Source organism: Meriones unguiculatus, chromosome 5 (assembly GCF_030254825.1).
Source record: "Meriones unguiculatus strain TT.TT164.6M chromosome 5, Bangor_MerUng_6.1, whole genome shotgun sequence".
Lineage (NCBI taxonomy): Eukaryota > Metazoa > Chordata > Mammalia > Rodentia > Muridae > Meriones > Meriones unguiculatus.
In genome coordinates, this window is record NC_083353.1 from 88,337,777 (window position 1) to 88,365,050 (window position 27,274).

Sequence of the window (27,274 nt, forward strand, 5' to 3'; positions counted from 1 at the left end):
TTTGTTCCCTCTCAACATGACATTGTTTTCTTTGCTGGAAGGGGGCGGGCAGAGAGAGAAATTGCATACCCAGAGAGGGGAGAGAAGAAATTCAGAAAGAGAAAGAGAGAGGAAATGCAGAGAGAGGGGAATACAGAAAAAGAGAGAGAAGGGAACCAGAATTCCTGGATTATATAATGAAGCGCCTCTGGAGAAGAAGAAACCCCACCCTTGGGCTGGAAAATTCAAGGTAGAGGGTGGGGTGTGCCAGCCATGCCTTCTAACAGGTAGGGACCGAGGGATGCTGGGAGAAACTGCAGGCCAGGTCCACTTTGGTTAAATAGGCACCTCAGCTGCTTGTCCTGGATCTGAATCCCAATAATGTGTGCATGTGTGTGAATGTGCATGTGTGTTTACACACATACATACATATGCTGCCAGTGCCTTATGGCCATCCTTGCTATAACCCTCCAAAAGACAGTTTCATCTGCAGTTTGGCTTGTAATAGTTTTTTGTTTGTTTGTTTGTTTGTTTGTTTGTTTGTTTTTCCACAGCTTATCAAACATACGAAAGAGAACCCACAGCCCATACCAACTCTACCTTTGACTGCGAAGGAACAAACTTTCTTTCATCATTACTCTTGATTTGTACTTTACAACTTTGCTTCTGCGCTTTCAGCTCATTTTTCTTTCTTTTGCTAGGGCTTTGAAATCCTCCAAGGCCCTAGGCTAAGGGATAAACCTAATGCTGGGTGGATAAACTGGCCTTTCTGAAAAGAATACGTCAGTCATTCTGAAGAATACTCAGCTCTTTGTCCCTTTAACTGGAAAGAAATAGCACAAGGTCCCTAGTCTACAAAAAGTAGTGAGTCAAAATCCCTCAAAAATCTGAGAGTAAATCTCCCACGTAGCAAGTATCAGACCAGGAAGAGCTATATAGCAAGACTCTGTCTCAGACAGAGCAACACAAAACAAAAATGTCCCCGTTCCTCATTTTTTTTTTAATTATATGAGGTGATTTTGGACAGTGTGGTGCATAAGAAAACCAGGTGACATTGATGTGTTTGCACTGTGATTCTTGCTGTCTTGGTAAGTCCTTCCTATCCAGGTCTAGAAGATGGAAGTAGACCTACTGTGCGGCAGAGAACATTAACACCTGCAGAGGCGTGCAGCATCAGAATGTAGGGTTACTTGGTAAAGTACAAATACCGTTGTTTCCTGTTTTTTGCACAGCCTCCATAGTCATTGGGAAATGGTGGTGTGAGATGGAGCCCTGCCTAGAAGGAGAAGAATGCAAGACACTCCCCGACAATTCCGGATGGATGTGTGCTACAGGCAACAAAATTAAGACCACAAGAGTAAGTCTGCCTTGAATATTGCATTCAGGTTTCAACCTGTGCTGTCTGGCTTTGCTCTTGCATTAGCAGTCAGAAGGGCTTGGAATGGGACAGGAGGAAAGATGTCCTTTAACGGGACATATTCTGGACTAGATGGGTCAGTGTCCATCCATGAATTAGAAGTTAGAGTTTGACCCTGACCTTTCTGCATGATGTAGTTCTCCATTTATGTTCCAGAGTCGCAGATAAATCCCCAGGGGAGGCAATGATTAGGAAGTTACTTGAGTATTACATCTTACAACCAGGGTGTTCAGAATGATACTCACATTCCTTGCTTGATTCACCCAGGCAGCATGCTGACAAAGAATGTGTTTTGTTGATGTACTTAAAAAAACAAACAACAACAAAAAAAAAACCCTCTTTTAGTTATGTTTCTTATATGTTTTTCTCTCTCCTCCACCTCAGTCTCTTCCATCATCCCAACACCAGGTAGGAGAGAGAAAGGGTTAGTGGGAGAGGGGCCAGGTTCTTTCTTAGCTGCTTCCTGCTGGCCAGGGTCATCCAGTTCCTGGGAGTCAGTCCAGTCCTCATTTTGGGAGGCCTCCATCTTCTTGTCTCACAACAGCAACTAGGAGCAGCAAGGGGAAAGCAGGAACAGCCTTGTTCTTTCCCTAGCTCCACCTCCACACTTTTGGGACTCTGGCATTTATTCTCGCTCCAGTGTTTAAGTACAGTCATGTTTAAAGGAATTTTAATGACCTTTTAGAGAAGTGCAAAAAGATTTGTAAGGTCAGTAATTATTCCTTGCTTTCTCTGGTTAAACCAGGAGCTTCCTAAAATTATAAAGTATGGAGGGCGAGGCTGTTTCCCCCCATTAGTATGAGTGTTATGGTGCCATACCAGGGTAGAGGGATCTGGCTATACCAACCATTAACCAGGGAGGGATTGGACTTGGGTGACACCTACAGGGGAGAAGGTGGGTGGAGCTCTGGATACTTAAGAGGGATTCTTTTTCCATTAGTACAAAGACATGAACACAGTTTAACAGCTAGTATCACCCTATGCTGTGTACCATTCAATTGTCAGCATATCAACCCTGGAGAGTGTTTGCGTGTATGTGTGTGGGCATGTGTGTTTATTTGTTTATTTCTTAGTCATTTAAAAAGTGACCTTTACCAGTTGTAAATTCCACATGATAAGCATTTGCTCTAATGAAAGGTGACACAGATTTTTAAGAGCATCCCCAATTCTAGCCACTCTTATTATGAAACTTGATATGCTCTTTCTTCCCAATATCCTACTTCCAATAAATAAAAGTGGACCTTGTAGCTATATGTTACAGAAATCAGAAAAAGAAAAATTATATAATGCTGTATAAAAACACTCAAGTTTTTTAATATATAAAATAAAGGTGTGTCAATATAATTACCTGTATGGACTATAGTGGCCAAAAATTTTGGCCATAATTCCTTGGCTTATGGTCAAGAGGGATTTCAGAGTCACCTTAACTTGTTAATATGTGTCCTCATGTCTCTGAATAATTCAGGATAGATTTTTGCTTCTCCTTGCAATTAAACGCTTACATAAGGAAACATCCAGAAGTGAGGCTGGCTTGGGATACCCTCAAAAGAATTTGTTTTAATTAGCTGGTACAAGAGGCCAGATTTGCATATGGTTATGTTTCATCTGAAAGGTACCTGGACAAGCTAGAATGCTTGACGCTGCTCTGAATTAGACTTACAGTTCAATCACATTCGGTTTGAACACATCACTTAAGTGTCCTTTGCCAAGTCTCAGTCCCTGGTCAATTGATGACTGATACTCTATACAGAAGGTACCCCTTGCTCTCATCGTGACTCAGAATAAAAAATCTCATTAAAGAAAACTAATCTGACTCAAATTATTTCATCATTTAAGTGCAGAAAATTCCAAGAACACTAACTCAGAGATGCTTTGGAAGATAGACTTTATGCTCAAAACTGAAAAATGAAAACACCCAGAAATAGTGCCTGCTACTTTTTTGAGAGCTGTGCAGCTTTCGTTTAAATTTGGCCTCTATCTTATTTTGGAGTCTACTTCGGACACCAGGCATGTTGTAGTGTACCCCCACACTCCTCCCTCATCAAACGGGGCAGGTGCAGAACCTGGTCACTGTGCTGAGGGGGGGGGAGCACTCTATTTGCCCCACCCTGGGCAGCTGAAGCTACAAGGGAAGTGACCTGTGGCTTATGCTGCTTTGAAAGCTTAGAGTGTGTGTGTTCTGCCACACGCACAGCTGAAAATTCTCAAGAGTTCTTTTAGATGGGGGAAAGAGGACACCGGGTAAAGCCTTGCTTTATAAACCCTGAGAATATTCAAACACTGCCTTCACCTTTTCTCTGCGAGATTCCCCCAAAACTCCTGGATGTCAAAATCACATTTCAAGAGAAAACACAGCGGTTGAGCCCAGACATGCAACTAGGAGCCTACATTCGGATGGTAGACTCACAACAGTTCTTAGATCATATGCTCTGAAAATAAGGTCTAGCCTCATTTTTTGTAGACCCATGGGTGCTTCTCCCATCAGAATGCATATATACCTACCCAGTTCAAATATTGACTCTAACAATTTAGCATTTAAAATAGATTACTTCACCGAGGGACTTTAAGCGTTATGAGTTCAATTTTTATTGTTATCTACGAGGTAAGAAAAAAACAAAAGAAACCACTTATTTTCTTATTATATGTAAGACTAGTCTTCAAAGATCACTGCCCACAATTTACAAAAAGGAAAAGTTGAAAAGACCACTCTAAACTGTTAACTGTTAAAATGTCAAGTGAACACTTCTTTCGGGCTGTTAGTTTAAATATTAACTCTTGGGCCAGAGAGATGATACAGCTGCAAAAGCCCTTGATATGCAAGCCTAAAGAACTGGATTCAGATTCCCATGCTCCACATAGCAAGCCAAGATGGCACATGCCTGTATCCTGTGGGGAAGCAGAGACGCGAGGGTCCCTGAAACTTGCTGGCCAGTTATTCTTGCCAAATCTGTGAGCTCTAGGTTCAATGAATGATCCTGTCTCAAAAATAGCAGAGCAGGGTACTAGAAGGACACATGTGTGTACACACATACCCCAAAAACATGCACATACCACATAACCACATATAAATAAATAAAATATATTCCCGGCTAAAGGTCTTTGCCACAAGGTTTCCAGGGACTTGATTCTTTTCCCATTCAAAGCCTTCTGGTAAAAAGGCTCAGAATCCAATCTTCCTCTATGCTTTTAGTTCCTGGTCCAGACTCACCACTCCAAGTAGTTACACCTGTTATTTTCCTTGTCATGGACTTTGAATACTGTATCTACTTTTTACAAGTGTTATATTCCTAAATGAAATCTGAACCAAAAAAAAAAAAAAAAGGCTCAGAATGTTTCTGAAATATAGATAAGCAAGAGATGTTTTGCTGCGTCATCTACTTTAAAGATTTCCAGTGTTCATTTTTAAAGGAGGGCTGGATAGTAAAAATTCCATATATTATCTCAACTAAAAGTCCCCAGAAGAGACAGGCCTGAGTAGCAAGCCACAATGAAGAAGATTCTTGGTAATGGTGGCTGTCAGAGACAGTCTAACCTAAGGAGGTGGAAAAGATAGGGGGAACTAGGTGAAGCACTTTCTAGCAAGGGATTTGGAGTGATGAATCTTAAGAAGATTCAAGATCCCTGGAAATCGTGATATAGCAAGGAAGTATTGCTTGAGAGAGTGTCAGTGTGAAGTATGATAACACTGCTTTCACAGTCACCCTGGGCAGAAGTTTGGGATATCATCACAGAGTTTTACAGCTACACATGTCCCTCTTTGATCATTGGTTATTTGATTAGAATTGTTCTATTGTTGTATAGTAGCAAAACTAGATTGCATGTCACCTTGAATTTTTTTCTGTGTTTCCAGATGTTTTTTTAACATTTATTTTATTTAAAATAATATATAAAGACATGGAATGTTGTTGAGGCTCTACCCACATTCAGGAACTTAGAAACCTTGCTTAGGTAGCATAATGGTTTGACTTAGAAGAGAAGAATTCCCCACAGAGGAAACAAGTTATCTTACTCTGATATGCTAACTATTATCTGGAAATATATTGTCAAGATGAAAGGAAGAGGGATGGAATTCAGAGAAAATTATAATCAGTTGGAAAGAAAAACAAAAAGATAGAGCTTGCAGAACCTAGTCTGATTGATTTCCTTGGGAAAAATCGATTAACTGTAGATTTGCTTCAACCCAATGGGGGGGAAAATAATTAGAGTGTCTTGTAAACTTAAGTTTTGTTTCCTAAGAGGAGTTATCAGACCTTAAATTGCATAAGCACAACAAAGCATACCAGCCATCTTGTCAATCACTGTAACACAAACCTCCAAAGTCCTCTGTCAATGCTCTCTCCTCTATCCCTCTGATGATAACTTTGAATTTGGCAATATATAGCCATTCTAATTATCCCAACACTTTTCATATATTTAAAAAGAGAATTCCAGTTTGGACACCTTCTAGCTTCTTGTTCTCCACAACAATTCTACCAGATCTAAAATGCTTTGAGAGCTTATAGCATTACAATTTCTGATTACCATTCAATTTCCAGTTGGAGTACTGAAATAGAGGGAGAGAAGGATACCAACCTCCAAAGAGGTAATATCAAATTGCTGTCTAAAAAAAAGCAATTGAAAGATAAGAAAGATACATCAGACATGGAGATGGTTGAACGATTTACAGAATTGCAGAAAAGGAAGTTGAACCATTTTATGTAGTCACAGGTGCCCCTGAAAGCAATAAATAAATTCATTGCTTTAGTCAGTAAATACGGGTAATATGCTATCTAAATTTAATGTGTTGATGGTTGCAGGGTTTGATGGCAATAGGACAGCATTCCTAGACTTCTGCATTGGGGTAGGGAGTAAAATTAGAGATGAAAGAAAGGCAATTTCAATTCAGTTTGGTAAATGCTACTTTGGTCCTTTTTGTAGTGGAAAGGAAGACACTGTCAACCAAAGGTTATATCAGCCATTGGAATAAAAGAAATGGAGGTGTCAAAGATCTATTATTTGTAAGGAGAAAACACAAAAGAAATTTATAAAAAATTCCCATATATTCTTCACCTGGACCAAGAAATGTTTAAGAGCAAATTTTTATTATTATTCTAGCTAATTCTAAAAGATTTAAATTGATTTGTTCTTTTTTGTCTCAGAAGGATCATTTTCCAAAGCTATAAAAATATTAAGATATCTAGGAATGCATTTCTGATACCCTGGTATGCACAAGACCCTGGCTTTGGTCCCAACATCACAAGAAATTGAGATGATAAAAAAACAACAACTTATTTCTTAAAGCTGGCTTCTTCTTGCTAGAGTCATCATTCATGTTCTCAGCCAGTAGCTCCTTCAGCATGCCTGTGTCCTCAATATTTGAATCTTTGGTCCATAATGAGATGGATTAAGTAGCATGTGTATATCCTTGCATATTCTTGATTCCAGTTAACAGATGGTTCCTCATCTTCTAAAGGTCTCTCTCTGCTTCTCCATAGACATGGACTAATCTAGGCAATGATTTTACCAGCAATCACTCCTCAGTGTCTTACAACAGACAACTTCACAAGGCCATGGGGTGACCCAGCTCAAATTCTCATTATAGGAGCAGAGATTAATTACATAATTTGCATGGCCTAGTGTAACAAGGAGATGTAAGGTCCTCATTAAAAATCTATTTGTAAATTCACAACAGCCACAGTAAAATAAACAAACAAACAAATAAATAAGGCAACTGTGGGGCCCTTATTGAGACAGAACCCATGGAATGAATAGGGGTTATATACCCATGAAGCCAGTTCTGGGTGAACATTTCTCTAAGAATCTTTCTCCTCAGTTTTGACACAGAGAAACTTAATGGATTTGTGGAAATAGGGAGGATCAGTCCGTATGCTTTGAGCATCACTTGAGAGCCACCTGAATAAGGCAACACAATAAAATGAAAGGCATCCTCCCTTTCTGTAAGAACGGATTTCTTTGTGCCTTCATTTCTTACTATTCTAACTAAAACATCTTTTTTTCTTTGATTTCAGATTCATCCAAGAACCTAACAGAAGCATTTGTTTATATAAGTAGGAAAAAACAACCTGTGGAAAATACATCATGAGGATTTAAAACATCTTACATACTTGCAAGCCAAATGGATGTCTTATTTGCACTTTGACTGGTTACCAGATAATCACAGTGTGTTTACTTTTTGAAACAAAGCATCCCAAAAGAAGACTCCGGATTTTCTGGCAACGTCATGGGAAACGGCTTTTAAAAGGAAATGAGTTTTCTCTGTGAAATTTGGGGGATCATGAAGAAGGATCAACCACCTTCTAATTTGGAACTACCGTTACTTTGTACCATTTGAAATATATGTATATATATAATATTTTGAAATATTATATATTCTCTTCAAGAAATGAACAGTACCACAGTGTGAGGTGGCTGGCGTAGCCCTTTCAGTTTTTGGATATTTGGTCGGTTTTGTTTCGTTTGCCATTTCTTTTTCTCTCGGTGAGGAAGATACACGCCCGTGTGAGAATCCAACATGGCACTCTCCCTGGAAGGCCAGCTGCAGGCGGACTCCTGGAATCTGAGGCATCCTAACAATACTGAGTCAAGAGCTTCCCCCTGTTTCGACCCAACGAAGCTCCATCGTCTTGTTTTATTGCTTTCTACCCTGTGCAATATTAGCATGCAAGCTTGGCTTACATAACCATACTTTATATTCAATTGATATATAATAACCGGTCTAACCTCTTCCAGGAAAATATTTTTAGAACTACTAGCTTTTCCACAGATAAGCAAATGAGGATTCTCAAGGGAGCTGCTCCACCATGCTATTAAGACTCTAGCAGGATGGTAGGATGTAGGCCCCCTGTATCAGTAAGTCCTGTAAATACGATGTCTTAGGGCTTTGTACAGCTGTCTTAGACTGCAGAAGTGTCCTCTGATTAAATCCAAAGTCTGGCATTGTTAACTACATAGTGCTGTAGCGACAAGTCTTCTCATGGCACCTCTTTCTATGTTTGATTTGCTTTTTCCTAGAATATTTGCATCTCCTCTGGTGAGATAGGAAGGCTATGAAAGCAATTAGGTTTCACAATGATCTATGTGACCAAGTGTTGGACAGCCCTATTAAAGTGGTAAATAACTTCTTTCTTAACCCACTTGTCCTCTTTGTTTGCCACGTAGCGTTACAAACTCTGCTTTAACCAAACCACAAAACACCCTTGCTCATGTTTGTAGTTAGCTAGAAGGTCTTGGAATCTCTAGAGGCTACTACATCCAACAATAATATTTTGAAATCTAGAAATGCATTAATATGATTTTAGTAAAATATCCATTTACAATTACAGGGCTTTCATGTGGGTTACTCTGATAATATATATGTGGTTCACACACACGCCAAATGAACAAAAACTCCATTTTCGCTGTCTATTTGGAGTTAAGTTTTGAGCTGAGCTAAGAGGTAAGCATCTACCTAAGGTCTAATTTTCCTAAGGAACATTTTAAAGGGATTTTACACTCCTGTTACCATATCATCTCAAAACTGCAATTTTTTTTTTTCCTCCCAAAATCATTCTCTGGCATCTGTGTTGTCAGAGCCACTCAGTAAATCAACAGCGCCGCAGGCCCTGAGTCTGGACTTTTTAAGTATCAAACCTCTAGTAAGACTCAAAACACCCCCTTTTTAGTCTACCAAGAAAGCCTGAGGTTAGATTGACTATGTGAACTGTTAGCCAGAAATTTTGATTCTGTATCTTGAAGGCCGGTAGAAAGCATCTAGAGATAGAAATAGAATCTTAACTGTAAAATCGAGACTTCCAAACACTTCTGTAGATATTTGCTAAACGGTTACATACAATTCGTACCAGTATCCAGGTGTGTTGCAAGTGATAGCTGGCCATCACTTGATAGCCAACCACTTGAAAAATGGATGTAGGAGGATTGTAAGTTCAAAGTCAGCATGGGATACAGAGCCAAACTCCTGCCCCAAAACAAAGAAAAAAGTTCATTCTAGCAGTCATTTCTTGGTTTTACAGCACAGATTCAAGTGCCAAGCAATATTCTTTTTAAAAACTACCTTTCATCTGTCGGTCAGATTGAAATTAAAACCACGAACCTTAAGAATTATACATTTGATGAAAAAATTAGAATAGAAATATTTGCCAGAGAATTCGGTAGAATGTTTAACACACCAAAAGAGAATGTAAGGAATCCATCAAGCAAGACTAGAACAAGAAAGCCAAGTTTAAAACAAAAATAAGTAGGTAAATCAGGGTTCTTGTTGGGGTGTCACTTTGCTAAGCAAGGGAGTGCACATTATGTGAAATGGGAGCCTACAAAAATTTACGTATAGGTGAATTTACCATAACCATATTGCCACAATTTCAGTTTTTCAGGAAACACAGACATTTAGAGTTTTGCATAAAATTCCCTAACTTTCCTAAACGTAAATAAGCGAACTTCATTTGAGTGGCTGCAAATATTATCGAGTCATGTTCTCTGAAGGGTGGCCTTAGCGCAGTGAGAAGAAAGGAGGCTCTTCTGTCCACAAAGCCTCACTTTAGAAGACAGTCCTGCGAACACACAGTCTATGAGGTGTATCTTTTCCCGTTCTGGAGCCAGCAGCTATCACTCAGCGTAAGAGCTAGCCTAGAGGGCTCTACCTGTTAGCTCACACCCATCCATGAATTCATGCAGAAGCATCCCTTGAAAGACCTAGAGAAAGAAAGCGGGAAAGAAGACCATGTCAGAATCAGGCAGTCATCCTATAAGACAGTACAAATATCTGTAATGTCAAATTCAATTTGGATTCATCCAAGTCCCTTACACAAATGTGTGGACCAGCCAATTGTGTTTAAATTTAACTTCTTCGAGTTTGAGGAACTCAGCGGCTGCCATCTGCCTACTGAGCCTGCACATTTGTGGTGCACAAAATTTCGTCACATGCATACGGTAATAAAGGGATCAGTGTATATGACTAATATCAATTTTCAGCTCATGCCTCATGGACCACGAATAATATGGTAACATAATTGGAATATATTGTACACAAAGTTTCAGCCAGTTCTTGTTAAAAAGGAAAGTGACGCTTGCTTTGAAGTCAAAGACTTTTAAAGGGAGTCAAGTTCCTTTGTTGACATTTGGGGAGTTCTTGGATTTACCTGTTCGTTGACTGTGCAAGCACACTGAGAAGCTGACTACTCGGCAGTTTTCCAGCATGTAGTGACAAGTGCTTTCACCAATACACAGGCGACATCTTTTTTCGATTAAATCGTGTAGCTTTCACAAAGCAATACAGTGGTTTTATAGTGCAATATATTATGCCACCTTGCTGTTGTCACTGATACAGTAAGTTATGGAGGGTATAAATATTTTTTATAGGAGTAGAACCACCCATTCCTCACATATATGGACTTTCTCTACTAATTAAGTTTGGCAGTTCCATTTCAAAAGCTCTTAGGGTCTGTTTGACATAGGAATGTGTCATATCTTTTTGCATGAGCTGTTACCTTCTAAGCAGAAGTACAAGTGTTTAGTAATATTGTAAGACTGAAGTGATCTTTATATATTTTCTAAATACAAGAAGGTGTGATAAAAGGCAGGACTAAAGAATGGGAGTGCTTGGGACAAATGACATTGGGGATAGAATCCAATTCCCTAGAAATCACAAGCTTTGTGTAGAAATTATAAAAAAGAGTATTGTTTATACCTCAAAGTAAATTAAAGAAGAGAATAATCTTAATCTCTCTCCCCTCTCTCTTCCTACCTCTCCCACATCATACACACACATACCCACAAACTAAATTAGCTAATAAAGATTTTGTGATTTTAGGTTTAGTAAGCCAACTTTTTTCCCTTTGAAAAGTAGCTCAGAAACTTCATTGGCTGTCATGGCATTACATTATTGGCTTATAATTGGTCCCATTTGTTTATTTTATTTATTTCAGTAAACTTGCCTCATCTAAAAAGCTACATTGGGCCGTTTACATGCCTCCAAGAAAGTAAAAATGCTTGCCACCAGACCCGGTGAGCAATCTTTAGAATCCACGTGATAGAAAGAAATAACCAATGCATGTTGTCCTCTGTCCTCTACACACACCTCATAGCATGGAGTGTGCACATAGATTCACATATACAGCAGATTCAATTTCTATCACTCCAACCTTGGGGTAATCAAACTGGTGTGAAGGAAATATTAAGGGACTGAGAGATGGTACTTGCCAACTTGAAAGATTCACATAGCTTGAGAAGCTTGGGTATTTACTCAAAATAATACGGCAGTGAAAATGGCCTCCCCATATGTTTCTAGGCTGTGCACACAACCTCTCACATGTGAAATCACTGTGTGACCCCTTTTCTCCCATAAATGTCCTTCTCTATTCATACCTGGACTGCAAATGGACACTTAATTTGTTTGGTTTCTGATCTGGAGTTTGTCACTGGACTCAGACTGAAAAAATCTGAAGGTTTTTCTCCATTCCTTGTCACTCATGCACATTTCTTCCTCTCTGTTCTTTTTCACATCTCAGGCCCAAAAGATCCGATACTCATTGAAAAGAGCCCTCCATTACAATCCCCTAGCAGCCTGAGTCCTTGCTTTCCAAACTCACAACCCGAGAATGCATGAACACTTTCTCTTTGCAAGAGGGATATCAACTACACAAAATTTGATTATAGGAGGACTAGGGGAGAAGGAAGCAGAACCATTTTCCATGAACAAAGTGACATAAATAATTAGCCTTATTGTATCATTGCCAGTGAGCAATATCGGTGATTTTACTATGATGATCATCCTTCTAGAGGTTCTGTGTGGGTGCTCCACACTCAAGACAAACACTGAAAATAAAGCCACAGGGTTATGTCACAATCTGTTTCTACAATGCTCAAAAACTGAACAGATCCACACCAAACTCTCTTGAATCTTTTATTCATTAGTATTGCCACTAGTGTGTTTCAGCCACCAGAAAATGCCAGTGTAAGACACACTTAAGCAGTGTCGTTAGCACAAGCAAGCAACTGATGGCAAAGGCATGGCTGGTGTCCAGAATGAATGCGAATGTAACTTGATAATGGCCTGAGCCATCTGGTATGTAAGAGGATAATCAGCAACCATGCAAGGTCATGACCAGACACCTTCTCCACACATAGCTGTCAACGCATTTAGGCTGACTGTTCAAACAGATTTATATAGCACCCTCGGTTACTCCAGAAGTGTGTGCCTCTGGGTTTCTCTTATACCCACAACACTGTTAAAGATCCCCTTTATTCATTCAGTCATTTATTCATTCAAAATTAAACAACCATATATTGAGTCTTTACAATATGTCGCCCTAGTATTAGATGATGAGAACAGTGTCATACGTTTTATAATTGACAGAAGTGATTAATAACCAAATATCATGACACAAGAAACTCCAACGGTACCAAGAAACTAAATGATGGGAGCAAAATGTTAGCTTTCAGTAGCATACTCGCAAAACATGGAATTTAACATGGGAGGAGGGGCCTGGCAGGAAATGAGAGAGTTGGGGGGAGTGAGAATGAGGAGCCCACAGGCAGATTCCAGGTGGCCAAGTTACTATGTACAAAGGCCTTAGTCAATGGAGAGCTAGCTGTGTTTGCAAAAGTGGAAGCACCTTTAGAGCTGCATGACATTGGGAAGGGAAGCTTGAAGTCACAGCATGTAGCATGTAGACATGAATAAAACTTGGAGTTCTGCTTGAATTGTAGCAGGAAGTCACTATAAAGTGGGCTTAGAAGTCATCGAAAGGAGCCCAGTCCGTTTTTAACTGTAATAGGTACCACTGGCATCCAGGTAGAGCCTCTATTTACATCCTTGTCTGTGCAGGAAAATAAAAGTACATGTGGGACATGGGAATTAGGAAAGAAATAATCAACTACTAATAGATGAGATGGAGGGTAGAACCCCTAACTTCCTTGCTTCCAAGTGGGAGAATTTGAACCATATTCTGCGTTTACGCTCTGTGGAAAGACTCTCCAATGTAAAGATGGCCTCCATTTGACCTGTCTAGTTGGGGGTTTGTTGACACATGCAGCTCTCGAGCTTTTGGATGGAGTGACTATAGTGTAAGAATTTACCTCTATTTAGAGTTGTCATTGACTTAAAATCAGGATTCGGTTTCACCTGATCAGCTGCTTTCCCATTGGGTAGCAGAGATCTGTCCACCTATTCAGAATCCCAGATAGGTCACAGGTGACCAAACTCATAACTGACTCAAGCAAGCTCCAGTAGATTGCCTTCCAGCCCTAGTTTCTTGCTTCCTTACCAGTGTGTCTCAAGTTCATCACTCAGCCCCCTTACCCCAAAATCTAAACATCAAGGTCTTCTTATGAAGAACCCCCCCCAAGTTTTTTAAGAGGGCCAAATGGAGATGAGATAGAAGAGTACTCAAATGGAATTGAGATGACCACTGTTTAGTTATCTACACAGAATATTTACCCCATCAGAGCCTAAGGACAGAACAATGAATATTGCTGATCTTTTGTAGAGGAGTTAATGCCGTCTATTCAGGTCTCAATCACCTCAGTCAATTGCTAAGGCCACATTGATATCAAACTAACTAGGATATGTGTGGCTGTAGTGAACACAATCTGTAAAGTACTTGATTTATAAGCATTGGGACCTGATTTCAAGTTCCTGATCTGTGTGAAAAGCAGGTATGGTGATACATGTGTATAATTCCAATGCTAGTAAGGCACTGGCAAGAGGATTCTGGGGACCTCTGTTCAGCCATCCTCACCAATAAATGTTGATCCCACATCCCAGTGGGAAATTCTGTCTCAAAGAATATAGTGGAGGGTTTCTGTGCAGTGTCTCAGAGACAAGCCATAGTGATAAAGGTTTTGTTTCCTTTTATTTATTCTGTTCCAACGGGACCCAGTTTCATTGGCAGTGAACAAAGTTCAAATTGAATTACTAATAAGGTTTGAAGTCATCATATTGTTCTCCCAAATGCTAAAGTAAGCTGAGCATAGTTGTGTATGCCTGTGAATCCAACACTTGGCAGCAGATGAGTGCTAGGATGAAGTTCATCTTGGGACAATATCAAGTCCCTAGAGTAGGAAAATTAAATGTAAGCATGGGCATGTGTCCTGACTCAGAGTCACTTAAAGCCATGGGACTGGGCCACAGATTGGCATCCTATACAGCAACAGCCAGTGTTAACAATGGGAATATTAGTGCTCCAGCTCAAAGACCAGTTAAGGATTTTAAACGGCCAGGACAAAAGTATCCTCAACTCATCAAGAAAGACTGTGCGAGTGACAGCACCTCTAAGAATTCAGCCGGGAGGTTCTCTTCTCCCAGCGGCATTCTCTCCACAAACTCTAAAAGCAAACCCCCAAAAAGCTTCTCATGTCTACGCTCAAAGCAAGAAAAACAGCAAGGGCAAACCTGCTGACAGAATCCGGTCTTGTGTAGGCAACAGAGAGTTTAGTTTTCTCTCAAGCTGTTACTGTTCTTGTTTCTTGTGCCAATAAAAATTATCTTCAGGCTAAAATGCCTAGAAGGGATATTGTAAAGAAAGAAAAATACCTAGGGTAGAAAAGGAGATTTCTGAGGCTGCAACCAGTTCTCCTCTGTCACACAACCATCCCCACCTACGTGTAGTGCTGAGGGAAGGGGAGAGGTGTGCTTTGTTCTTACAGATACCTCTGTGTAAATATTCCCACTGGAGACGATGCCAAATGCGTAAAGAGTTGAGGGATGATGGCTGTAGCCCATTTCCATTGTCAGGGAAAGAGAGGTTCCCATGTTTCACCCCCTGAATGAGGAAAATTACACTCTTCATTCTTCATACAAAAAAAAAGAAAAAGATTTTACCCAAAACATTATTATATTAGAGTATGGGAAATTCTGAGCTTGCAGGGAGAGGTGGAATTAGAATTAATTGGTGTTGCCACTGTTGTTAAAAAGACATAGATCCTAAACCTTAAAATCCAGAGACTCAGAGATCAACCCAGGAAAATGTCTAAAATAGATTATTTATGAATATTTGGGGAAATAGTAATCTCTGATTTTATTTCATTGAAAGAAAATCACATCTGACACTAATTTTGTTGGTCTTGTTCGAAACTACCCTGAAAGTATTAAAAAAAGTGATGAACCTAACTCTAGACTTAGTAAGAAACAACTCTCGATCCAGGATTTCCAAATCCTATATGGCTCTTAGAATAAATCTTCCCAGTTTTTTTTTAAATAAAGTTTTATTCTAACACAGCCACTTGTCAACTAAACAGTCTCTGTCCTACAACAGCAGCTGAATAGCTGTGGCAGCTCTGAAAGCCTGGAGCATATAGCATATGCTCGAGTTCAAGGAAAGATTTCGGACACCTGGTCTACCATGGAGAGGGCTGAGTGCTAGAAACAAACAAACATGTGAGTCCACAGCCACCATGACAGCCATTTGCCAGTGTTTCCAATTCATGGACAACAGGACTTTGGACAAGTGTTTTCAGTAACCATATTCTGGGTTCTGGCTGCACAGCATTTTAACATCAGGCATGAGATGGAAAGGTTTGATTTTGTATGCTGACTGCCTTTGCATATGATTGACAGTCTAAGTGCCCACTGATCACCTTTCGTGACTAAAGTGACTCAAGCAAATACACTGGTGCTCCAAAGATGTTGAGATGAGTATGAACAGTGGAAGGGCACATGTCCAAATTCTCAGAAAATGGATAAATGGGTTAGGGATGAGATCTGCACACAGCATTTAAAGCTCTATCATTTAGAAAAAGAATTCTATTTGGTTCTGAAGAGTATAATAAAAATGTTCAGCTTCATATGTCCCAGTATTATAACAACAAAGCACCAGCAGGCTTCCTTCAGTGGTCATGAGCATCTTGTCATGCCTAGTATTCAGACTTTGTTCAGAAGAGCTGTTGGGGGTAGGGGCTGGGGAAGGACTCATGAGTAAGCAGTGTTGTCCCCTCTCAGAATGTGTCCTTCTCTGAGTCCGTTTTCTCGCTGGTGTAACAGGAATAAAACTACACCCGCTCACTAATATCAGATTATTGCAATTCAAGGAACTCTTAAACTCTGAAGGACTGAGACTATAGAAAGCTAGATGACTTGGCTCAGATATGCAAATATCTCCTGACTGTTCTAAAAGTGCTGCTTGCCGGTGATAGCAGGTTTTTTGTTTTGTTTTGTTTTGTTTTGTTTTGTTTTGTTTTTTTCTCCTAGCATAGGTAGCATCTGTTTTTTCAAAGAGAGTAGGCCATGCCTGATGGAAACCAGATTCATCTCTGGTTAATCTGATAGAGCAGTGGGAGTAATATTGGCAATGACCTACAAGAATTGTCAATACATTAACATCCCTTTGTTATAGGGAATGGCAAAAGGACTCAAGCATTTAATCAGACCAAGAAGAAGAAACAAACATTTGATGGCAGGAAAGAGACCAAACACAAACAGGCAGATGATAAATCAGAGCAAATTACAGGACAATTAAAGACATGAGTTGGTTCAAAAGTATCAAAACAAGCTGGCGTCTTAGCTAGAGATGCTTACCACATAGAAAGTGACCCTTCATCAGATAACATCAAGTCTACACCAGCTCTTCAAACGCAGTGTCAGCATAGCATGGTGATAAAATCCTCTAACCACAGCACTCCAGGGCTGAGATAAGAAGATGGCCACAAGTTCAAAACCAGCATGGGCCAAATAGCAAGTTCCTGGCCAGGAAAGACTATGAACCTAAACTTTACCATGTTCCCAAAATGCAGTAACCAAAGTGAATTGTGGGATAGTGAATGAAAAGTCTTCTAAGCAACCTCCAACTCTACTCTGCCAGCTAGTTTTAGCATACTAGTTATAATTTCAGCAGTATATCCTAGAAAAATCTAAAAAGGGTATCCATCAAGTATTTTTTTTTTTTTGTCACACTGAAAATTTTCTTTTTCTTTCGTTGGGAAACATATTTATCAGGAACACACAGTGCAATGCCCTGGTTAAGGAGCTTGTAGTGGTGGGCACATTCACCGGCCCAACGGGAAATGCACGCACTTCCCCAAATCAAGAGGAAAAACCAATATACTGCTCCATTATTTCATAGCAGCAATTGAGAAAGAAAACGTGCTTTGAAAATGCCTAATTTATAAATATACTAACAGATAAGGGAAAACAACATGGTGAAACAGATGACTGGACATAATGAAATGAGTCATGCTTTGTTTTAGGAAAAGTAAAATGTATACAAATACATTGTATTTAGTGTCTAAAAGTGCAAAGTAGCGGGGAAAGTATGTATGTGCTTAGGTATTTACATATGAAACCAAGCACTCAACATCTATACATCCAAACCACAAATTGTTATATTCATGATTCCAGCCCACAGCCATGTTGCTCTTGATAACGTAATTTTTTTCTAAAGTGATTAATAATGGTTAGTTAAATTTTTAAAGTACAGTCTTTCCCACATTTACATGGTCGTTTCATTCATTCTTGAGTAGTACACACCCAAATCATGTCAGCATAGACATCTATTGATAAATAAATGAAAGCAAAATGTCATACATGCATACAATGAAATATTATTCAACCATTAAAAGGAATGGAGAGCCAGGTGTGCTGCCCACCTTTAATTCTAACCCTTGGGAGGCAGAGGCAGGCAGATCTCTGCGAGTTCGAGGCCAGCCTGGTTTACAAAGTGAGTCTAGGACAGCAAGGGATATTACACAGAGAAACCCTGTCTTGAAAAACAAAACAAAAAAGAAAGAACTGACACATGCCACAATACACAAAAACTTTGAACATATTCGGCTAAATGAAAGGAAACAAACACAAGTGACCACATAAGACTTCATTCCAGTTGTGTGAAATGTCCGGATTATTAAGGACCTCCATAAAAACGAAAAGATTAGTTACAAGGGGAGAGAAGCAGATGCGAGAATGACTCTTGGCTGTGCTAAGAAATTAAAAGTTTGGAACTCGACAGTGGTGATGGTGGTATAACAGTCCATGAGCGCTCTGGAACCCAGCACGCTGTATACATTTCAAGGAGCAAAAAATGTTTCTATGATAGTTAGAAAGAGAATGTCATTTTTATATACAGTTTTTTTGTTTTTGTTTTTGTTTTTGTTTTTTTTTTTTTGGTCAGATCTTTGGGATGCCATCAATGTTTCAACTTAGTGGGCATTTGATGAAGATCAATCCTGCAGGAGGAAATGGGGAGGGAGACTACAAAGAAGGGCATTCTCCTAGTCCTATGAGCAGCCAAATTTTAAGAGTGGAGGTTGAACTGTGCTAGTTGCGTTGTGATTGTTTTCAGAGCTATTGACAAACTGACCTTACTTCCAGCCGCCAGTTGTTAGAATAAGCTTTTCATTTACATGGTCAGAGGGGGAACTGATAACCCATTAGGGCAGCAATTAACCCTATATTGAACAGAACCGTCATCCGTTTCAGAACATGCATCATCGCCTTCTTTCAACACTAGCACCCCGCAAACCTCTGTGACAACCCCAAAGTCCCTGTGCTGATTTCCAAGTGGCCTCGAGGTTGGGCTTCATTGTGTGGCGAGCCATCGTGTGCTAACAGCAGAGAGGACCTAAACAATGCTCTGCCTGGTGCAGCATTTTCCGGAAATTCCAAAATGAGCAGCAGCCACCATGGAGGCCCCTCCACAAGCTTTTCCAGAGCAGTCCTTGAGTCTCATCTGCAATTCCTCACCTGCCTCTCCTCCCCCCACTGTTAAGACAGCAGGGAAGGGCGCACAGTTTTGCAGGAGTCCCTGAAGGTACTGGCAGCATTCTTGGGTTTGCTCCTGAGGACCCATAACCGGGATGTGCAGCACTTCCTGTTTCCAGCAGTCCTCACAGGTGCACCACATATGTTTCAAGGAGGTGAATGAGACATCAATGCCGCAGAATTTTTTTTTTTTTATTTTACGAATGAGTGCTCTATCTGCATGTATATCTACACGCCAGAAGAAGGCATCAGATCCCAGTATAGACGGTTGTGAGCCGCCATGTGGTTGTCAGGATTTGAACTCAGAACCTTTGGAAGAGCAGACAGTACTCTTAACCACTGAGCCATCTCTCTAGCTAGAGAAAAGATGTATAAAATGTAAAAAAAAAAAAAAAAAAAAAAAAAAGCAAAGTTCCTGTGCTCTTTTTTTAAATGATATTTAAAATTATTTTGAACAGAATTGTAGAAGCATTTAGGATCACGTTTTTTTCCTTCGGTAATTAATTTATTTAATTTACATCCAAATTGGAACTTCCCCTCCCTCCTCTCCTTCCAGACCTTCTCGCTGACACTCCTGTCTCTCCTCCTACATCCCCTCCCTTTCTTCTCAGTGAAGGGGAGATGTCCCATGGATATCAAACCACCTTGGCATGTCAAGTAGGACTGGGGTACCTGCACCTTCTTCTGTTGAGGCTGGACAAGGCTGTCAATTAGGGGAATGGGATCCAAAGGCAGGCAACAGAGTCAGAGGCAGCCGCTGCTCCTGCTGTTAGAGGTCCAACATGAGGACCAACCTGTTACATATGTGAGGGTAAAGGGCTAGAGCCTCTGTACAGCTACTGCATATGGGGGAGGGGAGCTGGAACGTTCCTGTGGTTGCTCTCTGGTTGGTGGTTCAGTCTTTGTGAGCGCCTAGTGCCCAGGTTAGTTGGTTTTGTATGTTTCTGTGCTGTTTATAAAGAAGAGTTGTCACACCTAGAGGTTTTCCTGTTTCTCTGAGTGTTTTGTTTTGCTTTTTTGTTTTTTTATTGATTGATTTTTATTAATTACAATTTATTCATTTTGTATCCCAGCTATAGCTCCCTCCTACATCCCCTCCCAATCTTGCCCTTCCTCCCTCTTCTCCTATGCCCCTCCCCCAGTCCACTGATAAGGGAGGTTCTCCTCTCCTTCCCTCTGACCCTAGTGTATTAGGTCTCCTCATCAGGACTGGCTGCATTATCTTCTTCTCTGGCCTGGTAAGACTGCTCCCCCTCAGGGGGAGGTGATCAAATAGCCAGCCACTGAGTTCATGTCAGAAACAGCCCCTGTTCCCCTTACTAGGAAACCCACTTGGACACTAAGCTGCCATGGACTACATCTGTGCAGGGGTTCTAGGTTATCTCCATATATGGTCCATGGTTGGAGTATCAGTCTCACAAAAGACCCTTGTGCCTAGAATTTTTGGTTCTGTTGCTCTCCTAGCTCCTATACCCTCCGGGTCTTTCCTACAGAAACTGAAAAGCTTCTGTAAAGCAAAGGACACTGTCCTCAGAACAAAACGACAGCCTACAGACTAAGAAAGGATCTTCATCAACCCTATATCTGACAGAGGGCTAATATCCAGAATATGTAAAAAAAAAAAAAAAAAAAAAAAACCTTAAGGAGTTAAAAAGCAACAAATTAAGTAATCCAATTTAAAAATCGGGTACAGAGATAGACAATTCTCAATAAAGGAATATTGAATTACAGAGAAACACTTAAAGAAATGCTCAAAGTCTTTAGTCACCAGGAAAATGCAAATCAAAACGACCCTGAGATTTCGCCTTACACCCATCAGAATGGCCAAGATCAAAAACTCGAGTGACAACACATGCTGGAGAGGTTATGGAGAAAGAGGAACCCTTCTCCACTGCTGGTGGGAATGTAAACTTGTTCAACCACTCTGTTTTGTTTTACTTTTCATCTAAAACAGCAATTAAACAGCCCTCAGTGTGAAAGGGGGCAAATGGGAGGCTGTGTTCAGCGTCCTTCTGTCTGTCTGCCTGTGTGCCTGTGTGCCTGTGTGCCTGTGTGCCTGCCCAGGTATGGTCTCCAAAGAGGCCAAGAGGCACTTCCTTCTTTTCCCTAATTAGTTCCATCCAGTGTTCAAGGCTAAAACTCCAAGGTCTAAGTCGGCGCTTCCTGAGCTACATCAAAGTTTCCTCTTGTTTCCAATAGAGTACAGAACTCCCAAAAGGCATCATTTGCATTAATATTGTTTTGAAAATAAATAAAACCCTATAGCAGTGGTTCTCAACTTGTGGGTCATGATTCCTTTAGTCATGTCATGTCAGATCTTTTGCATATCAGACAGTTACATTACAATTCATAACCTTACAAAATTACAGTTATGAAGCAGCAATGAAAGAATTTTATGATTGGGATCACCACAACAACGTGAGAAACTCCTATTAAGGGGTCACAGCATTAGGCAGGTTGAGAACCACTGCCCTTGAGTAAACTAAAAGAGGGAGGAAGCGCTACCCAGGCTTTCACAAACATCCTTGGGCTGGGCATGGTTGGCAGGCCCTGACACTGCCCCCTACAGCTCCTATGGCCATTTCCACTGGGAGGATGAAGTGTGCATGAAACAAATATTGAGTTTAAATAGCAAACATTGCCCCAAAGTGAGGGAAAGGGGGCATGCTTTATTTGAAAATACTGTAAAATTGCTATGATAAAGGACCATCAGGGTCAGGTGGTGTCGCTTCATCTTAGGGCTTCTAGTCTGTCGCGACCGCCTCGACCAGCAAGGAAGACGCAACCACCAGCTCTTCCCCAAGCAGTTTATTCAGGCCTTTGCAAGCTTCTTCTCCCCCGTACCCCGGGCACTTCCCAATTGTATAGGCAACCACATCAGCCAATCACAGCCAACCACGCTCACTCATCAGACCTGCAGCAGGCAGCCAATGGGCCAGTGCCACGCTCGCCTTGACCAAACATGGACTTGCTTATCAGCAGTCAGTACATCTGGCAGGCGCCATCTTTTAGGCGCGGCAACTTAATAGCCACGGCTTGCTACACTAGTCCATTATCGAAAGAAGTCAGGGCGGGAACCTACAGGCAGGAATGATTGATGCAGAGGCCAAGGAGGAGTATTACTTACTGGTTACCTGTGGCTTGCTCAGTGTGCTTTCTTATAGTACCCATGACCACCATCTCAGCTATGGCACCACCCAGAGTGCTAGGGGCTCTCCCACATCAGTATCAAGGGAGAAAGTGCGCCACCTGCTCACCCACAAGCCAGGCTGGAGTGAGGTTTCCTCTCCCCAAGTGAGTCTGGCTTGTGCCTCAGTGACACACAACTGGGCAGCACAGTCATTCTCATCTAAGTATCACAGAAAACATTCCGACCCCATGGTTAGGAACGTGTCTCTAATTTTTCCATTCTGTCATTTCATGAGACCTGAAAACCCAAGGAGTCCACAACTGGAAATTAAAATTTCCTCTATGGATTGTTTTAATGTGAACAAGTAGTTAATAATCTCTTTTTATTAAAGTGTAACCTAGTATTCAAACCGATCATTCTGTTTTTCATGCTCGCTCAAGACCATATCTAAAAACCAAAAAAATTTGGAACAAGTGTGCTATTGAATAAACTAAAGACAGGCTATTAACCTGTCTTGGGGAACAATCTTTCAGTGTATAAGAAGGTGGTGGGCACCATATTCTTTAGATGGCAATGATGTTTGAAAAGAATGCATGTATGTGAAATATGAGTTTTCCCCAGACAGCCAAATTTCATAGGTGACTAAATACAACCCAATTTAAGTGTTTAGCAGAAAAAAAAATGAAAGAATAGGTTCATTCAACTCTAAGGACAAAGCCTTTGAACTTGAATAAGGATTCCTACGTCCACTATTTGTTCCATACCAGAGCAACATATATTTCCGATCTTGTTGTTGTTGTTGTTGTAGATTTCTATTTGAGAAATTTCAATCACAAAGTTAGATAGAATTGTAGATGAATCTTTCAGTTATCTTGAAGCCATTCTCATAGCACTTTGTCTCCTGAGCTTAATAACCTCCCACCCCAGATTATTTTAAAGCAAATCCTATTATCTATTAACATATTAGCATCTGTAAAACATAAGATTTGTTTAATTCTTTATTAATTACACTTTATTCACTTTGTATCCCCTCTGTGGTTCTCTCCCTCCTCCCATCCCAATCCCACCCTTCCTCCACCCTCTGCACCCATACCCCTCCCCAAGTCCACTGATAGAGGAGGTCTTTTTTTCCTTCCTTCTGATCCTAGTCAATTAGGTCTCATCAAGAGTGGCTGCATTGTCTTCTTCTGTGGCCTGGTAATGCTGCTTCCCCCTCAGGGGGAGATAATTAAAGAGCAGGCCAATCAGTTCATGTCAGAGACAGTCCCTGTTCCTATTACAATGGAACCCACTTGGATACTGAACTGCCATGAGCTACATCTGTGCAGGGGTCTTAGGTTATCTCCATGCATGGTCCTTGGTTGGAGTATCAGTCTCAGGAAAGACCCCTGTGCTCAGAATTTTTGGTTCTGTTGCTCTCCTTGTGGAGTTCCTGTTCTCTCCAGATCTTACTGTTTCCCACTTCTTTCCTAAGATTCCCTGCACTCTGCCCAGAGGTTGGCCATAAGTCTCAGCATCTGCATTGATAGTCTGCAGGGCAGAGTCTTTCAGAGGTCCTCTGTGTCAGGCTCCTGACTTGTTCCCTCTTTTCTCCTTCTTCTGATATCCATCCTCTTTGCTTTTCTGGATAGAGATTGAGCATTTTAACAAGAGTCTTCCCTCTTGATTAGTTTCTTTAGGTGTACAGATTTTAGTAGGTTTATCCTATATTATATGTCTATATGAGTGAGTATATACCGTGTGCATCTTTCTGCTTCTGGGATAGCTCACTCAGATCCCACCTTTTACCTGCAAATTTCATGATTTCCTTGTTTTTTATTGCTGAGTAATACTCCATTGTGTAGATATACTACAATTTCTGTATCCATTCCTCCACTGAGGGGCATCTGGGCTCTTTCCAGCTTCTGGCTATTACAAATAAGGCTGCTACAAACATGGTTGAACAAATGTCCTTATTGTGTACTTGAGCCTCTTTTGGGTATATGCCTAGGAGTGGTATAGCTGGATCTTGAGGAAGCGCTATTCCTAGTTGACTGAGGAAGCACCAGATTGCTTTCCAGAGTGGTTGTACAAGTTTACATTCCCACCAGCAGTAGAGGAGGGTTCCCCTTTCTTCACATCCTCTCCAGCATGTGTTGGCATTTGAGTTTTTGATCTTAGCCATTCTGATGGGTGTAAGGTGAAATTTTAGGGTAGAGGGAAATCAAATCAAAACATAAGGTTTTATAACCATAAGCAAAATGAGATTATCAAGACAGTGATACCTGTCAACAAGGCTGCCAAGTAATGATATTTTCTGTACCAAAATTGTCTTAGAGATTTAGGTAAGTTGCTTCACTATCCGGATGATTTCCATACTGTTTTCTCTTCTATAGTTCTCTCTCTCTCTCTCTCTCTCTCTCTCTCTCTCTTTTCCTCCTTCTCTCTTTCCTTCCATCACTCTCCTTCTTTTAAACATTTTAAGAAGCAAGGTGTCTTTGTCCTATTGAGTTTTCCACGTTCATGCTTTTTTTTTTTTACAAATTTTTTAATCATGTCTTGACTTTTGTCAGTTGCCATTCAGAACTAGAGCCCTTACCACATTCACATCCCCCCATTCTTTGTTTGTATCAGATTTCTTCATACTTGAAGATATACACTTCAGTCTGAAAGCACATAAAGTCAGGTTTTGTTTTTCTACCTTTGTCAGCCATTGGTGATCATGACTCAGATACATGAATTTGTTGTGCAGTTATAAACAATGACTTTATATTTATTTATACTTTGATACAGGACTCCTTGTGTAATCCAGGCTATCCTTTGCACTCACTGCATAGCTCATGTGGGCCTTGAGCTTTTTCTCCCCCTCAGTCTCTCAAGTGCTCATATGACAACTGAATGCAACCTTGGCCACCTGATGTTTTTATTTCTCTCCCTCCTTTGAGTAAAGAGAAACTTCATCCATCACTATACAGAAGCAAATTTTATGAGAAGACATCCTAAGTGCTTGATTATCTTCTTTTATCAGCCTTCAAACTATTGATGTACTTCACCTGTAATTTCCAAAGTGACCAATGGATTTTCAATGTTACTGTAACTTCATGGAAGTAAATGCATTGGATGTCTTTAAACCCTTGGTACCTAATGTTCTTAGTAAAACTCAGGTTTTCTTCCCATCTTTAACCAACTGAAATTTATTGAGGTCTTGCCAGAGACTTCTAAAGCGAATTCTCGTGGCAATTCCAGGGGCTTCCTGCTCAGCAGAGCCCTTGTAGGGGAAGATTAAGCTTCCCTCTCATTCAGACCCTCTGAAGTCATAGCACAGGTCAGCTGTCATACAGCAGACTGTTGTCCACAGTGCAAGAGGGGGTCACACAACCCAGATCAAGGTAGCCACTGCCAGGGTCACTAGGACATCTTCATGGAAAGCTCTGGTGAGACATCAGGTCTTCTGATTCAAAGGCTGCTAACGACGGCATGCAACTACTTCAGTGTCCTTCACAGTAATGTCACTGTTATTTTTTTTCCCTGATGGTCTCTCTCTCTCTCTCTCTCTCTCTCTCTCTCTCTCTCTCTCTGTGTGTGTGTGTGTGTGTGTGTGTGTGTATCTCTGTTTCTCTGCATCTCTCTTGTGTATGTGTGTGAGTGTGTGCACATGTGGGGGTGAGCACATACACATATGTCCATCTGTCTGTCTGTCCCTGTTCTTTTCTGTTTCTCTCTGTGTGTGTCTCTGCCTCTGCCTCTTGCTCTATCTAAGACTCTCTCTCTCTCTCTCTCTCTCTCTCTCTCTCTCTCTCTCTCTCTCTCGTGTGTGTGTGTGTGTGTGTGTGTGTGTGTGTGTTATGATATTTAGTACCCTGGACTCAAGGCATCACACAAGAAAGCACATACTTTACTTCTCAACTACTATTGAAGTTTTTTATATCATCTAGATACTTGCAAAAACAAGTTTAAGATTGAAAGAATATTGATTCTGCTTCATGTAGATGTCATGGTAGACTAAATACTGTCTCTTTCTCTACCTTAGAACCATGGCCCTCTCCTCTGCCTGTTTGTGTGTAGCTTCTGACTGGAGAATGACTTTTATGTTTTAAAACACTTGAAACAAAAATTTTTGAAAATATTGCTAGTGACATGTTAAAGTTTCTATGAAATTCAAATTCAAATGTCCACAAGTAATGCTTCCCTAGTGTACCGCCAAGTGTGTTCACTTATGCTTTACCTATGCCTACTTTTACACTGCAAGAGCTGAGTTGAATTACTGCCAAGGGGATCTTCTTTCTGGCGTCAGCTCCTTTGGGACTCTGCAGAAGTCTATTACCTCTTTCAGGATAATAGTCTTAAAGTGAATTAAATAAAATATATTGGATTCTTAAAATGATATTAAAATTAACTAATCAAATATCTAAAAACAATTTGGGATGTAATGATGAACATACTTCTTTATTAAAATGTTAGCAAAATCCAGTAGCAGGTTTAATAATGTTCACAGTTTTAAAGCAGTGTTGCATGTAAAAACATTTGGGGGTGGGGTGGTGGGAGTGTAGCTCAGTGGTACAATACTTGCTAGCATGCACAGTGTATCACCAAAATTTTCAACATCTATAGCCATGACGTGATATGAAATATCTGCTATCTCTACACAACATATTCATGACTTATATTGATGTCATGGTGGACCTTTGCCTACATTCAGGATAGAGGAACTTCCTAAACTTACGTTTTCTGAAAATATGGATGCATCATTTTTCTAAATAACCTAAAGGATTTCCTGAACTCCATTTATACACCAAAAAAGCCATGCACACCAATCTATAAAGACCTACAGTGCGCTCTCTCTCTCTCTCTCTCTCTCTCTCTCTCTCTCTCTCTCTCCTGGTCCATGGACTCTTCCATTGAGCTTCTGTTTCCCCCCAGCAGACAAGGAAGGTAAAGGAAGCCCAGAGGCCATTTTAGAACCCTGAAGGAACTTAACTGTTCACAGGCCTTTTTTGAGCAGATTTTTTTGGCCTCTGTCCCCACTAACTTTGAGGAAGCCTGGAGAATGCATCTAATTCTGTTCTCACCAAGAGAAGAAAAC

At 40.5% G+C, this 27,274-nt stretch overlaps 1 protein-coding gene across 1 annotated transcript in view; it reads left to right on the top strand.

Annotated features, from left to right (window-relative positions):
- Tafa1 (TAFA chemokine like family member 1) overlaps positions 1-19,493 on the top strand; it is a 554,452-nt gene extending 534,959 nt beyond the window's left edge. The window contains exons 4-5 of the mRNA XM_060383830.1: positions 1,212-1,336; positions 7,405-19,493. Coding sequence (XP_060239813.1) covers positions 1,212-1,336; positions 7,405-7,422 — 143 coding nt within the window. The 3' untranslated portion in view covers positions 7,423-19,493. The remainder of the gene's footprint in view (positions 1-1,211; positions 1,337-7,404) is intronic.
- Positions 19,494-27,274: the final 7,781 nt, after the last annotated feature.